The sequence below is a fragment of the Sminthopsis crassicaudata genome, chromosome 4, assembly GCF_048593235.1.
Source record: "Sminthopsis crassicaudata isolate SCR6 chromosome 4, ASM4859323v1, whole genome shotgun sequence".
NCBI lineage: Eukaryota > Metazoa > Chordata > Mammalia > Dasyuromorphia > Dasyuridae > Sminthopsis > Sminthopsis crassicaudata.
In genome coordinates, this window is record NC_133620.1 from 436,212,688 (window position 1) to 436,229,397 (window position 16,710).

General features: G+C 36.2%; 1 protein-coding gene across 1 annotated transcript in view; it reads left to right on the plus strand.

Annotated features, from left to right (window-relative positions):
* The first annotated feature begins 4,888 nt into the window (after positions 1-4,888).
* TTF2 (transcription termination factor 2) overlaps positions 4,889-16,710 on the plus strand; it is a 46,175-nt gene continuing 34,353 nt past the window's right edge. Inside the window, 4 exon segments of the mRNA XM_074263190.1 lie at positions 4,889-4,986; positions 5,078-5,181; positions 6,703-6,789; positions 15,042-15,108. Of these exon segments, the coding sequence (XP_074119291.1) occupies positions 4,960-4,986; positions 5,078-5,181; positions 6,703-6,789; positions 15,042-15,108 (285 nt within the window). The 5' untranslated portion in view covers positions 4,889-4,959.

Genomic DNA, 16,710 nt, shown 5'->3' on the forward strand with positions numbered 1-16,710 from the left:
ATTCTCATCCACAGATTCCACAATACTGTGACACTGACCTCCTTCCTCTTTCTTGAATAATATACTCAGTCTTGAGATGTAGGATATAATCACTGATTATTGCCCATGCCTGGATTTCCATCCCTTCTCATCTTTACGTCCTTGCTTCCTTCAAATCACAGTTAAAATTCCACCATCTGCAAGAAGTCTCTCATAGTCTCCCTCAAAGCTAATGCTTTCCCTCTGAAATTATCCTCAATTTATCCCAGAAATATCTTATTTGTACATAGTTGTTTCTCCCATTAGTCGGTGAGATCCTTGAGGTCAGGGATGGTTTTTGCCTTTCTCTGTTTCTCAAATTCTTAGTATAATGGCTGGCGTGCAGCAAATGTTTGATAAAGGCTTATCGAGTTGACTTTGGAGGTCCCAGGATAGTGATTGGTAGAACAAGTTCTTATCTACTGATCTACTTCAAATCTATATTTTGGATCTTAAGTCTAGCAACTGTTTGAGGAACATGAGAGTAGAATATTTCCTTATTTGCTAAAAGTGGATATAAAAGTCCTATCTCTGATGTATGTGTTATGAGCTGTCTGGGCCCACATAGATACTTTATCTATGGCAGTTAGCCCTGGGGAGAAAATTCTTGGATGGTAATAGGGACAAAAGAGGGAAAATCCATACATTTGGAACACATGCCAATTATCTGGCAAGAATGAGAGATTCAATCAGTCAAGCATATTAAGACCCCATTACGTGGTGAGCACTGTACTGAGTATCAGGGATACAAATAAAGATTTTTTTCTTCCTTCCTTTCTTTCTTTCTTTCTTTCTTTCTTTCTTTCTTTCTTTCTTTCTTTCTTTCTTTCTTTCTTTCTTTCTTTCTTTCTTTCTTTCTTTCTTTCTTTCTTTCTTTCTTTCTTTCTTTCTTCTTTCTTTCTTTCTTTCTTTCTTTTCTTTTCTTTTTTTTTTAAAGGCTCTACTCTCAAGGAGTTTATCTCCTTTTTTAATGACTGAAATTTGTATAGTATTTTATTCTTCATTAGATGCATTTCATAAATGATCTCATTTGTTTTTTACCAGTGTAATGTGATGTACAGGTAATTCATACCATACTACACAATAATTTTTCCCAAACTTTTGTTGTCTTTCCTGCAATCTCCTGTGATCAGCATTTTCTAAATGGGAGAACTGCTTTTTTTTTTTTTTTTTTTTTTTTTTTTTTTTTTTTTTTGGAGGGGAGGGTTAGACAGAAATGAAAAGAAAAAGAAAACCATAAAAAATCCAACACTACCTTTTCATAGGTACCCTCTGTTATATTCTCCTCTACCAAGAAGCCTATCTTTCAGTCTTTGGTAAATCTAGTCCCTGACTAATTTCTTTAGACCCTACTTTTTAGGACTTCTGAGCCAATGAGAAAGATCAATGCCCCATCTTATCTCCTGCTACTAATATTAAAAATTGTCTGCCCTTTAACAGTTGGGCCCAAGACTGCTTCTGATTTCATTCCCATTGTTTGGTGACTAAGGCTCCTGGGGGGTATATAGCAGTAATTGGCTAATTTCTGAATCAAACAATAAGAGCAGAAGAAGGCTTATGTATCTATATTGCTTCTTCCAGCATCTGCCAGAGGAGAGTTTCTGTCAAGTAGTTTGTCTCTTAATGAAGGAAAGAACACATACATAAAATAGATGAGATAGTAGATGGAAGGTAACCTTAGAAGGGAAAACACTATTAGTTGGGAGATCAGAGAAAAGTCTTATGAAGAAAGTCCTACTTGATCTGAATCTTGAAGGAGAATGGCCTTAGGTTATTCTTTCAAGTGAGGAATCAAAGACCTCCTAGAAGTGCTTATAGTTTTGTTTTGTTTTGTTTTTTTCCTTTGAGATTCCACATGTGAAATGCTAACTCAGATTTCACCGGGGAAGAAGAATTAATTTCCAATACACTCAAATCCTAACAAAAGTTTATTATAGTATTATATAAATATATATATATATATGTGTGTGTGTGTGTGTGTGTTTACATATCTATAGCAGTAACAATAAAATACACTGATAGTCTTCAAATTGAGGAAGGATAGTATTTGCAGTTATAAATTTCTAAAAAACAAAATCATTTTTCTTAAAAATAAATTTCATTTTGTCTTGTTTTTATACCATTATTTTTTTCTTTTCTTCCCTTCCTTCCTTCCTTCCTTCCTTCCTTCCTTCCTTCCTTCCTTCCTTCCTTCCTTCCTTTCTTTCTTTCTTTCTTCCTTCCTTCCTTCCTTCCTTCCTTCCTTCCTTCCTTCCTTCCTTCCTTCCTTCCTTCCTTCCTTCCTTTCTTTCTTTCTTTCTTTCTTTCTTCCTTCCTTCCTTCCTTCCTTCCTTCCTTCCTTCCTTCCTTTCTTCCTTCCTTCCTTCCTTCCTTTCTTTCTTTCTTTCTTTCTTTCTTTCTTCCTTCCTTCCTTCCTTCCTTCCTTCCTTCCTTCCTTTCTTTCTTTCTTTCTTTCTTTCTTTCTTTCTTTCTTTCTTTCTTTCTTTCTTTCTTTCTTTCTTTCTTTCTTTCTTTCTTTTTCTTTCTTTCTTTCTTTCTTTCTTTCTTTTTCCTTCCTTCCTTCCTTTCTTTTCTCTCTTTTTTTTCTCTCTCTCTTTCTTTTTTTTTTTAAACTTTTTTATGGCTGTCCTTTCTGTTTGGTTACTGTATATATTAACTTTTTGACTCTGCTTACTCATACTTTTCATCTGATCATGTAAATTTTTCCAAGCTTCTCAGTATTTATCATATTTGTCATTTCTTAAACTATAGTAACATTCCACTATGTTCAAGTACTATAATTTGCTTAGCCATTCTCAAGTCAAAGGGCAGCGATTTTGTTTTTAATTCTTTGTTATTATAAAAAATTGTTACTATGAATATTTTCGTGTATATGGGGTCTTTCTTCTTATCAACGACTTCTTTGAAGTGCATGCTTGGCTGTGGAATCTCTGGGTCAAAGAGTATGGATTTTATTCTAGTTATTTTATTTCCATAATTCCAGATTGTTTTCAGAAAATGGGCAAAAGTGTATTTTTATGCACTTCATATGCATAGAATCCACAAGGATAAAATATCACAGAAAACACTGCAACGGTTGTAATAGTGTTCATTGTGCTACAGAAGTAAAAACTACAAAATAAGGTCTAGGAAGCAACTATTGAAGATTATACATATAAAGAATAGAGGCCTTTTTTAAAAAAACAGAGAGAAGAAAAAAAAAAAAAGAATGGAGATCTAGATGTCCAAATGAATTAACAAGCACTTCTAAAAACTGTTTTTTCCCCCTGAGACAATTGGGGTTAAGTGACTTGCCCAGGGTCACACAGCCAGGAAGCGTTAAGAGTCTGAGATCACATTTGAATTCGGCTCCTCCTGAATTCAAAGCTGGTGCTCTATCCACTGCGCCACCTAGCTGCCCCCTAAAAACTTTTTTTTTTTTTTTAAATATTAAAAAATCAACAATAATTTCAGCACAAGACGAATGAAAACGAGGATTATATATGAAACTCTAAACTTTTATGTTGTTTTGAAAAATATCTATTAAATTTAATAAAAGTCCTAAAGAAATAATAGAAAAAGAAATACCCAGAAGAGCACTTTTCTGATCTAGTAAAGAACTGGATACCCAAGAGTATTCATCAATTAGGGAATGGTTGAAAAAATTATGGTAATATTAAAAATGGAATTGAATTGTTCCTAATATATCTTGGATATCACATCTTCACCAGAGAAATTTACTGCAAGGATTTTTTTTTAACCAGATGACTGTTTCCTTTTTAATTCTAACTGAATTGATTTTGCTTATACAAAAGTTTTTCAGTTTCATCTAATAAAATTTTTATCACCTTTATCAGAGAACTTTGCTACAAAGCTTTTTTTAAAAACCGGATAACTTCTTTTTTTTTTTTTTTTTTTTTTTTTAATTCAGAAAAAAGGACAGAAGGAAATCCAAAAGGAGACATGAATAAGCAAAACAGCTTTGGGAGTAATATGTTCAATTGTTATGTACTTAAAAAAAAAAAAAAAAAAAAAAAAAAAAAAAAAAAAACGACAAAAAGCTGTATGTAATAGAGAACTGCAATTTTATATGCAATTCTCCTACCTCTCTGCAAGGAGATAAAAATAGGTAATGTGTATATGATGCTTTAAGGTCTGTCAAGCTCTTTTTATATATTATTTCAATCGCTTCTCCTAACAAAATTATAAATAAGTGTATTTGATATTTGAGGAATCTGACGCTAAGAGAAGTAACTTCTTATGATCACACAATTAATTAATATTTGGAGACAATATTTAATTTAGGTCTTCCTGATTTCGGGAAGAACATTCTATTTACTACACTATCTAGCTGTTTAGAATGGGGATGTAAGGGCAGGAGTGTGAAAGGAAATAGTCTGTCATAATTATTTATTTTTGTTGTGGATATCACCAGCACCATCATCATCATCATCATCTTCTTCATCATCTTCATCATCATCACCAAAACACTCAACAAGATTCTTCTAATGAAATAAAAGCTCCCGGTATTTTATTGCAGACGCGGAAAAATTCTCGTGCATCTGCTCCAGGAACTAGCCGCCACCGAGCTACACTCACAGTTTTCTCGTTGCACCACACTTTTCCCGGGCATCCACCGCTCTTGAATCTGGACTGTAGGACCAGCGAGCCTTGCTACTATTGGCTCCTGCCTACATCGTTTTTTTCCTCCGCCAATAGGCTCCAGGGACGATTCTTTCGTCTTGACCAATCAATATGTTTTGTTTTTTAAATTCCTGACGCGTTAAGGCCTTAGGCGATCTTGATTGGGTTTCGTGAGCTCCGCCTCCTATATGATTGGCTGCATCTCAGGGAGGACGGACTGATGGCGGAAGACGCCGAGCTGCGCAGAGTGATTGACTCCCGGCAGAGTGAGAAGGCGGGGCTTCGCAGGAGTAGGAGAGAAGTCGTTCGGACGCGCCTATGGAGCCGGTTCGGTGTCCGGATCACGGTGAGGGCGTCGGGGCTGGACTCGGGTGGGCGGGTGCGTGCCCGGAGGGACGGGTGTTCGCGTGCCCTCACTGTCGCCTTCTTCCCTCAGGGGACCCTTTGCTTTCTGAAAACCGGAATCCGCGAGGGCCCCAATAAAGGCAAGAGCTTCTTCGTGTGCCGGGCAGAGTCCTGCGGCTTCGTGCTGCCAGTCGAGTAGGTCTTGGGTGTGGGGGGGGATGGGAGGGGCAGCGCTTCCAGTGCTCGGATGTCGAAGCCCATCAGTGCTTGTCACCCCAAGGCAGTCTAACACACGTTTGCTGACCCTCAGCCTCGAAGCCGGGAACGTCTGGGTTCAAGTCTCGCGCCAGTGTTAGTTACCCTGAGGTAACCTCACCTACTCTCCTAGACTAAGTGCGGCTGACGTGCATTGTGGAAGGGATCCACGTGCTGAGGAACGCTTAAGGCCCGCCCCTTTCCCCGCCCACTTGCAGGTTTCCGGTTAAGGATTAGTCCGAAATGGAATTATATTTAGAAATGAAAACAATTCAGCTTGGACGCGGAGACTTGTTGGATGCTGAGAGTAGCCAAGGCAAGGAATCTGTTCTCAAAGAGCTTACAGTTTAGCAATGATGTATGTGCAGAATGAGAGCGCGACAACAAGGGGCAGCTGTCTCATTAGTTAGAGCACCAGCCCTAAGTCTGGAGGACCCGAGTTCAAATCTTGCCTCAGACACTTAACACTTCCTACCTGTGTGACCCTGGGCAAGTCACTTTACCCCAACTGCCTCAGGGAAAAAAAAAAGCAAAGGAGACAACAAAGCAGTAAATCAAGTTCTGATTCATAGTTTGTCAATTTCCAAGTGTAAATGATCCAAGTGTAAATTTTTGTCCCGAAGTTTTTAATACTTGCCTTCTGTTTGAACTGGTACACTCTTGTTCACACATTAGTCTATTTTATTTACTCTTGGCTTCAACCATCTTGAAATCATAGTTATTAAAAAAAACCCTGTAGGTTCAAAGACAGGTTAACTCCTGAGTTAATCAGGGTTTTGATGTGAACTAATTAAAACTTATCTTTATGTGGAGACCACTGAGACGCGTAGAGTGTTTTGCCCTTATATTAAGTCACTCCCAAATGCTAAGCCTTATTGTGTCTACATCAGGGGCTCTCCAACTACAGCCCGTGGGCCAGATGCAGCCGCTGAGGACGTTTATGCCCCGCAGGGTTATGGCAAACGGGCTGAGGGGCGAGACAGCGTGAGCTTTTGTTGTTACTCTAGTCCGGCCTCCCACTGTCTGAGGGACGGAACTGGCCCCTATTTAAAAAGTTTGAGGGCCACTGGGACTCTACACATTTACTTTTCTAAGCAGCAAAGTTCCCTTTGGACATTTTTGATAGACTCTTTTAAAAACACATTATATGATACATCACCACCTTCTTAAACATTAGATAGAAAATAGAATTTAAAATTTATTGTTAACTCTAGGTTGTTATGAATACCAATGACTGCTGCTTAGAAAAGTAAATTTCAGTTTCTGACAAGCTCTTACAAAATTCCTCAGGCTTTTAGAGGCCTGACCTCATAAATGAGTTTTATATTTCTCTTATATTTAATTTTTTTTTCTTAAGAAAATAAAAAATAATTAAGAAAATTGTTAGGATTTGAATTTAGTATATTGACTAGTACCCAGCATCCTGAAATGAAAAAATATATATTCTTTTTCTGTCTTCAGTATTCCTGTTTCTCATTGTTTGTTACACGAAGATTATGTGGTAGAGCTTCAGGGTTTGCTTAAGCCTCAGGACAAGAAAGAATACAGGTATGTCCAAAGCATATGTGCATGTGTCTATTGTATGTGTATTTATGCGGCTAAGAATATCTGTATATGTATATGCTTACATATTACACACACTGCCATCTAGGGGAGGGGGTGGAGGGAGAATTCAGAACAGAAGGGAGTACAAGGGATAATGTTCTAAAAAAATTACCCATGCATATGTACTGTCAAAAAAGTTATAATTATAAAATTAATAAAAAAGAAATGATTAAAAAAATAAATAAAAATGTTTGCCCAGTCTTCCTATACTTTTGCACTCTTTGAGTAATTATTCTTTGTTAATTGTTGCATATCTTTTCCTCCTGACAAGTTGATTATAACTGACATGTTAATTTCAAATATTAATGTGGTTAATCATAGAGCCAGCAGATACCCCCCCCCCCTCCCAGCCTTATTAGTGATCTTAAGATTTCTGGAAAATGAAAGATATATCATTAGGAAAAATTTGAGAAGTGTTAGGACAGTGATTCTAAATTTAAATGGAAATCTCTGACAACATATTAACTTAAAAAACCACACCTTGACACTTACTTTTTTTATTCATTTTGTTTAATATTTCCTAGTTTCCTAGTTACATTTTAATCTGGTTCAAGCTGCATTTGTGATTTTCACATCTCTACTTTAGGGCATTCAGTATTTAAGACTGAGAAAAAGAAAATGGAGAAAATATGTCTAGTTGATATGGAACAAGCAACTTGTTGGTAATAATATTGATCATTGGTGTCATGCCTCCTTCTCTGCTGTGAATAATAGGGGAAAAGTTGGTAATACCTCCAAATCTTCATCTGTAAAATAAGAGTTGGACTAGATAGTTTCAGAAGTTCTCATTCTTCTGAGGAATTAGGTTTCATATTCAATCAGGGCTTCAGTGAACTAATAGAGAACCAGTGCTTTAGGATGTCATTTTAAAAGATAGGTTAATTTGTATTTTGACCTGATATTTGGAATTACTTGGGGTAATCCAGGGAGCCATATATAGTTAAAAAAAAAAAAATAGTAATTGATGTTCTCTCCTTAAAGATAGTTGCTTGTTTCTGTTTCCACTTAAGGATCCGTCTTAAAGGTTGGACAGTTTAGTACTATATTCCTAACTCTAAAAGGGCAAATGTTCTTCTTCACAGTTAAATGTAGTACAAGGTAGACGAAGGAGAGAGCTGGACAAAATGCTGTAGGGAAATCTGAAAAATGCTTTAAGGTGGGAACATCAGGGAGAATGGCATTTGAGGTTACTCTTTCAGGAAGATAAGGATACTCAAAGTCCAAGATGAGGAGGGGGTGTTTTCTAGGGGGGATGTGTGTGTGTTTATGAAGTCAAATGAGGTGCTAAAATGGGAAAACAGCTAGTTGTTTGAGTTTGACTGGAACATTCTTGAAAGGGATGTAATGTAAAATGAACCTGGAAAAATAGGGTGTTGAATTGAATGACAGGTTAAAAGTTTGGATTTTCATTTTTGTAAGTAATAATAAATAGCTATTAAAGATTTTTTTTGACATGTAGGAAATATTAGTTATACAGGATGGATTGATTTTAGGGGAAAGAATGGAAGCAAGAGAATTTGAAGGCAGTTGCAATAATATAGGTAGGTTGTGGTGAGGGTCTGGATTAGCCTGGAAGCAGTGGGGCTGAAGAGAAAGAAGTGATGTTCCTGGTATTTTAAAAGAATCTATGATGACTTGGTGCTTTGTAAGAGACTGAATTTATTCAGGTCCATAAAGTCAGCAAATCACTGAATATAACAAAATACTGTAATACTTAATGTGTGTTCAAAAATTTTTTTTACGAATTCCTATGTTTTACAGTGATAAGTATATCAGAAAAAAATTAGTTTTACTCTTTCCAAAAGTGATAGATCTTAGTTTTCTTCCAAAGAGCATGAAAAAATTGATATTCTTTAGTCAATGCCATCATATTAATTGTATGACATATTCATAGTTGCAAAAACAAGGTTAAAATGACAGTTTTTCATTTCTCAAGAATATGGTTACAGAATAGTTTTCGATTGCTTTAAGGTGTATTTCTTGAATTTTAGCACTAGGTGGTACTGCTGGCTAGCTTCTGATGAGTTCCTCAGCAGACCAGTTACTTCTCAGGAATAGCTTTTGAATGCTCACATTAAGTATGCCAACAAAACCTCACAAGGAACTGAAATTAGAAACTTTCTTTGAGTTGATTTGTTGGTGCTAAAATTTTAAAAAGTAATATCTTTTGTTTTTACATTATATTCATTGCTGAATGTTTCCCTCCCTTTTTCCTCTACTTAGTAAACCATTCCTTATAACAAAGAATAAAAAAGCAGGTCCTTCTGATTCAAGTTGGTGAGAAGAATATTTTTTTAGGTCACTTATTACTGGGAGTGAGAACTTCTTTTTCTCCTCTCTTTTTTAAATTAATATTTTATATTTGCCCTACTTGCATGTTAAAAATAATTTTAGCATTTGTGTTCCAAATTTTATCTCTTCTTTCCTCCCCAATTTTCTGCTTTCCTTCTAATTTTGGTTTTGTTTGGGATAAAACTTTTAAATTTTATATAGTCAAAATTATCCATTTCATAAAAGAGTGAGAAGATTTAAATATTATTTAAAATAGTTTGATTTCAGAACATTAGGAGGAAACCATGCCCTTTAATATAGAAATGCTATGCTAAACATTTTAGATATTTTCAAGAACGCCACTGAAGGGTTTTGAGAAGAGTTTTTCTGTTGTCCTAGACTTTCAGATACTCTCTCTTTGTTTGATTTTTATGACTCTTGTGCCTTCTTACATTTTCGTAGGTACTTATAGGTGCTTATTGACTGACTAGTTGTATTTCTCTGTTCTTGCTCAGCTTCTTTTGAGGGATCTTAATTCATATCCTGTATTGATGTCTTTCCAAAGCTTGTCACTCTCTACATTCTTACCAGCTTCCATGATGATTTCCAAATCTATATTGTTAGGTTTCATTTCTGTCCTGAACTCCAGTAGTACCACCTCATCAGCTACCTGCTAAACATTTCTACCAGAATGTCCTACAGGTATCTCAAACTCAATAGTACAAAATGGAGCTTATTGTCTTCTTTCAGATTTCTTGTTTCTCACATGAGAGCGTGACCAGCCCTTCAATCATCTAGGTAGCAATATTGGAATAATATTTGGCTTTTTACTTTCCTTTATCATAAAGTATTAAAAAGTACTACAAAATATAAATACACTAGAAATAATAGTCTACTGCTACAAATATATTTTTACTATGCGAACTATGTCAGTGCCATTTATTTAGAAGATTGTAGAAAACAGGAGAGAGTACAGCACTAGAAAAGAGTGGATATTGGCCTGTTTTTCAAAAACAGGGAAAAAAACACAATGCAAACAGTAGGACAGTAAACTTGACCTCCATTTTCCGGAAAATTCTAAGATCATTAAAGAGCCAATTAGAGAACATCAGCGTAGATTATGTTAGACTGGCTTCATTTCCTTTCTTTTAACAGGCTTACAAAATTAATATATGAGGGGAATTCAGGAGTTATAATTTAACTAGATTTTAACAAAGGACTTGATTAAGTATCTTTTGTTGTTTTATGGAAAAGATGGAGAGATGTGGGATGGGTAAAGTACAATTAGATGGATTCAGAGTTGGCTCAATCACTGGACTCAAAGAATAATCTTTAGGAATAATCTTTAATGTCTTCTGGGTAGGAAGGCGGTCTCTAGGAGAGCGCTTTAAGAATTTGTTTTACCCTCTGCTGTTTTTACATTATTATCAGTGTCTTGTATTATGGTTTTGTGGACATTCTTATCAGATATGGAGTTAAGACACCACTGGGAGAGATATCTAATACACTAATTGACCGTGAGGATATACACAGATCTTTAAAAACTAGGATATTGTGTTGAATCTAATATGATGAAATTTTATATAGAGGTAATTATAGAGTTTTCACTTGGATTAAGGGAATCAACTTCACAAATACAAAATGGGAGAAGAATGGTTAGGTTGCAATAGTACTTTCCTTATAGCATATGCTTCATAAGTGTTTTTTCATTCAGTCATTCAGTAATATACTACAGAAGGAAAGCTGTTGGAATGTTGGGTATTGTTTAAAGAAGCATTATTTCCAAGAATAAAAAAGCAGTAGTCTAGTTGTGTTTTGTCCCTTTTAGATCATTTCTGAGAATATGGTATACTGCTGTGGAATCACAGGTTAAGAAGGATATTGATAAGCTATAGACTAGAGGTATCAGACTTGAGCTGCTGCAGGAATCAGACTAAAATGTAATCGAATGTTTAACAAAATGAATAAAAATAAAATGCAGCATAGATAATGTTAATTGTAGTTTTCTAAGGCAGGAATCTGGTTCTAACTATAACGATGCTACTGTTGTAAAGAATCAAGAAGAGGGCACCTTGAATGGTAATAAGCCTTGAAGGAGCCTTGGGTGGGTTAGCCTAGGATAAAAGATTTGAGAAAAGTGATAGCTGGCTCTAAGTATTTGGAGAGCTGTCTCATGAGAAAGAGATCACCCTTGTCCTAGGCACTTGAGAGCAGAACAAGGAACAGTGAAGAGCCAAATTTACTTATAATTTTAGGAAAAACTTCCTGATAAATATAACCAAAAATAGAATGAGATGACTTGAGAGACATCTTTCCCTCTTCCCCCACTATTAGTGTTCTTTTAGCAAAATTTGATGCTGTGTATATAATAGAAGACTCTTTTGAATTTGGATCAGATTCATTGACCCATGAGGTCCTTACCAGTTCTCAAGTTGTGATTCTTTGATTCCTTAAGAAGTGTAACAAAAGTGATAACTTTATCCAGCCATCTGATTATTAATGTCAAATGAGGCATAAAACAGGGTTTTATATGCTCATTAAAGATATTTTTCATTATCATAAAGTATATCCACTACAGAATCCAAATGGGAAGTTTCCCTATAAATAGGGATCTTCTAGATGTCTCTATTGTAGAATAGCATTGTTCTGATTGCATCAGTAACCCAGCTATTATAAAATCTAATTGATTCCAAAATCAGTCAAAGAAGGATTTAGTCCAACTATGTTTTTAGGAAAACCAAATAGATGAATTATGTGGAATGGCCAGACTGTGATAGTTGACTATCACACGGATAGCCCATAGAGCTGATCCTTTAGTAGATATGTATATAATATATGTTTGTATGGGTGTATCTTGAACAGATTGTGGAGGAATAATGAATTGGTATCAGAATTGAATAGAAAGGTTTGCATTTGGAATATTACACAGTTCTTTTAATGACCTGAAGCTTTTCCTTGAAGCCAAGGACTATTTTTTAATAGCAATTTTCTAGTTTATAGTGTGGAACTGTAAATCATGGAAACAATTCTCTGAAGAATCAAAGTTGTAACTCATTCAGAAGAAAATAAAGTTATGAAGATAAATAATACAGTAGCATATTACTAGTGAGGTTGGCCACTGGAAGTGGTGACAAAGGTACAAAACAGTTGTATGACCAAGGTGGCTTGGTTGTATAGTAAGAATGAAGAAGAACATGGGGAGAGTTTGCATTACTGCCCAGCTACCCATGTAATGTTAAGAGACAAGATGATGACAAGAAATGAAAGGGATAAGGAGATATTAGAATCTCTACCATTGAAGGAATCATTCATACTAATTGAGATAAATTAGCTTATCAACATGCTTTTAACAAGTGCCTTCCATATGACAGGATTTATGCCAGGCAGTAGGATTACAAAGACACAAATGAGCTAGTTCCTTCCCTTAAGGAGCTTAAATTTTGTTACTGTTCACAAATAAGTGTATATATAATATATACAAAAGCAATAGAGTGGTATGGAGAGCATAAGGAACAGACAGGAAAGACTTAATGTACATGGTAGTTGTAGTTGTGGAGTCTTAAAGGATTGTAGGAATTCTTGGAGACAGAGGGAAAGAGGGAAGCATACTTCAGGCCTGTGTAAAGGTGTAGATATGGAAATGGAGGATTATTTGTGAGGAACTGCAAGCACCTAAGTCTGGCTGCACAACTGAGTGCAGGAAAGGTAGCCTATATAATACCCCTGGAAATGTAGATTGTAGCTAGATTATACAGGTCTTTACTTTATCCTAGAGATGACAGAGCAGAGGAATGATGTGTTTAGATCTGCATTTTCAGAAAACTTTTTTCTTTGGTGGTTGTATAAAGGAGGAGTTGAAAGAGTCAGAAATTGAGGTAGAGACCTCTGAGGAGATAGTCTGTTAGAGAACTATGAAGGACAAGATTTGGCAGTCAACTCTGGAGTGAGGAACATTAAAATGTCCAGGAAAAACTAAATTTCAGAATGGGGAAACTGGACGGAAGAGAAGCCTTCATAATAGAGGATAAGGAGTTCCTTGGGGGCACATTGGACTGGAAAAAATGACATCTGTACTTCAAAATCTCCTGTCAGTGGAGATACCAAGGCTGGCTAGGTCGAACTGAGAGTCTTCTGCACAAAGACAATGATTAAACACGGGACCTGGTGACACCGCCAAGTAAGAGAGGATAGAGACAAAAGAGAAGAGGGCTGAGGACAGAGAACAGTGCCCAGCTAACAGGGGATAAGGAAGGTGGACAGCAGAAGAGACAAAAGTCAAACGGGCAGGAGGAGAGACCCAAGAGACACAGTGACATAAAAACCAGGAGAAGGGAATGCAGCGGCAGCAGAGAAGGCTCCCGCACTGCCATTTTTTCAGAGATCATAAAGCATTCTGGTTGAGAAAAGGCTATCCGATTGGCAACTAAGAGATAGTAAATACCTTTAGAGAGAATGGATTCATCTGAATATGGAGAGCAGAAGCCAGACTTTGTAAAAGATTGAGGAGTGAATGAAAGAAGAGGCAATAGCAGCATTGTGTCAGTAACTTTTCCTGGAAGTTTGGCCTTGAAAAGGAGAAGTAGGATGCTAGCTTAAGATATCTAGTGAAAGCTTTTCAAAGTCAGGGAAGACTAGGGTATGTTTACAAGCAGCATGAAAGGTGTCTGTAGATAAGGAGAGAAAATGTGTGAAGGAAAATGGATGATTTAAGGCCAATCAATTGGAGAAAATGAGACTTTATCAGAGACTGGATTAAAGTCCTTGATTATGGGACATAATGTCAAGGAACTGTGAAAGGCAAGAGAGGCAGTTCCCTGGAGTAGATTTTATTTATTTATTTATTTCAGTAAAGTATTAAACTGAGGTCCTTAGCTTATGTGAGGTGAAAAAGTATGAGGGAATTTTTTTGGAGGAATAAAAAAATCACCTTGCTTCAAAGAGAGCCCAGTAAAGATTGATTAAGTTTGTAGTGGAACCAGCCAACATTGCTGTAACATAGCATCATCCGGTCTCTTTCAGCTTGTAAATAGGCGCAATAGAGGAAGTACATGATGGGAGTAAACAATCCAAGATTAGGGGTTGACAGGAAACATGGTCCCTGAGTGACAGGATAAAAGGTCAAGAGATTTGAGAGTAGAAGAAAGACAGATTTAAAGTACAGAATTGGCAGAAGAGAATGAAGGCAGAATTAGTGTTGGCCTGGGAAAGTACTAAAGGCCCCAGTAAGAATGAAAAGTAGCCTTAGAAAGGCTGGGAACACAGGGAAAGATGGAAAGAAAGAAGGTCCAGGAAATCACACTCTCTCTTAAGTCCCTATATAAGGTTAGCAGGAAATGTAACAAGCAAAGCTGGCATGAAACAGCCTTGAGTTCTTCACTATTTTTTGAAATTCTTTATTTCACTTGCATTTTTTAAATTCAATGATAATTTTCTATAGCTTTTGATTGACTTATTTTGCATAAAGCAGTTATAATCAAGATAAAAATGGTTTAACTCTAGGACACTTTTTGCTGAATGCAAATAATTTGACTCCCTTGATGTTGAACATATTAAATAAAAGCTCTTATCAGCTGTGATTCAAGTTGCCTTTAAAGTAAGACAAAAGTGTATCAGTTTTGAGGAAAGCTTAACTCAATGCTCAATTAAGTTTGAAGGGAGCAAAAGAAGTGTATATATCCTCTGGTTATTGCAGCAGCATTATCATTATTATTTTTTTCCCTTTCATTTTCAAATGCCCTAAGTATTGTATTATCCAGCATATATACTGTGTATTATGGAGTACAAACAAGATGTTTGCCTTAACAAAGCTTTTGGGCTTGATTATTTAAAATACACACACACACACACATACACACACACACACACAAAACTTAGAATGTGTTAATTGGGCTTTTATGATTCTTTTTTGTTTTATGTTCTGTCAGATTGTTCTATCGATGCAGTCGAAGTAAAGCAGAGAAGAAACATTGGTGCGGAAACATTCCCTGGAAGGTACAAATGTTCATCTTCTTTCTTTCTTTCTCCTATTTCCCTCTTTCTTTCCCCATCTCTGTCTCCCTCCTAGGTTTCTTTCTTCCCCTCTTTTAACAGTCCTTCTCTCACTTTATGTGTCTTCCTCTGTCTTCCTTTCTCTCCCCTTTTCTGTTCCTTCTCTGTTTCCTTTGTCATCCTAGTCATCCTTTAACCACTTTTTAAAATTCTAAACTTTCATTTGGGCTGACTCTTCTCTCAGATTCTCATCCTATTTTTCTTTTTCTTTTCACTGCTAAACTCCTAAGCTATTCAGACTACTCTCTTATAAGTCATCAGTGTTAAATCCAATGCAATAGCTTTTTCCAAATCTTTGTTTAAAAAAAAAATCTCTGTGGCACTGTGGATCATCCTTTTTCTTATGTATACTCTCTCATCTCTTGCCAGTTGTGACACTACCCTCTTGTAGTTCTCCTTTCTATGTAATTTCTTACTGTTCACTTCATCATTCATCTCCTCTTTTAGCATGGGTGTCCCCGAGCCTTTGTTTCTGGTCCCCTTGTCATTGTTTTCAAATAATAATAATGATGATATCCTAATAATGATAACTAGCATTTATGTAATACTTTAGGATTATAAAACACTTTACAAATATTACCTCATTTTATCCTTCCAACAATCTCAGGATTTAGGTGCTGTCATTATCCCCATTCACAGAGGAAGCACCTGAAGCAGAAAGACCACTTATCTATGGTCACATAGCTAGTATCTGAGGCAAGATTTGAACACAGGCCTTCTTGACTGCATCCAGGCCTATACAGCTCACCCTCTGCATATACATGCATAGTCATATTTATGTACACATACACACACATACTTATGAGGCATCTAGGTGAGAAGTGGATAGAGTGCCCAGCCTGGAGTCAGGAAGACTTGACTTTCTAAGCTGGAAAAGGAGATGGTAAATCATTCCTAGTATTTTTGACAAAGAAACCCAAATAGGGTCAGGGAGAGTCAGAAACTAATGAGAAAGGACTGAACAACAAGAAATACATAAATGCATATGTGCATACATACATACAAAAATGTATATATGTATCTCTCTAGTCTTTGTCTCAATTCTGGTCCTGCATCTCCACTTGATTTTTCTACCAATAGCTCAAAGTGAAATTTCTAAAAACTTAATTTCCCTTGTAAGACATGTTTTTCCTCCAAACTTTCCTATTTAATATGTCGTACAGCTTCTTGGTCACTTAGCCTTCCTTTCCTTTTCTACCCGTAGCCAGTAATTTTGCCAGAGTTAATCACACATTGCACCACCACAATTTGCCACTGCCCTCAGTCAGGCCATAGTTACCTCTTGCTTGGATAATTAATATCCCTGTTTTCACTCTCTCTCCTTGTCCCATCCAATCTTCATAGAACTTTTTAAACCTTCCTAAGGTACTTATATGATCTGGGTACTGTCCTGTTTTATTTTGTTTTGAACAAAATTAATCAGAAACCTTCAGTAGCTTCCCATTTCCTCTAGAATAGAATTTAACTCCTTACCTAATTTTTTTAAGGCCCTCCACAATCTGGCTCTGACTTACTTTCATAGTCTTTTTACTTCTCCATCCCCTT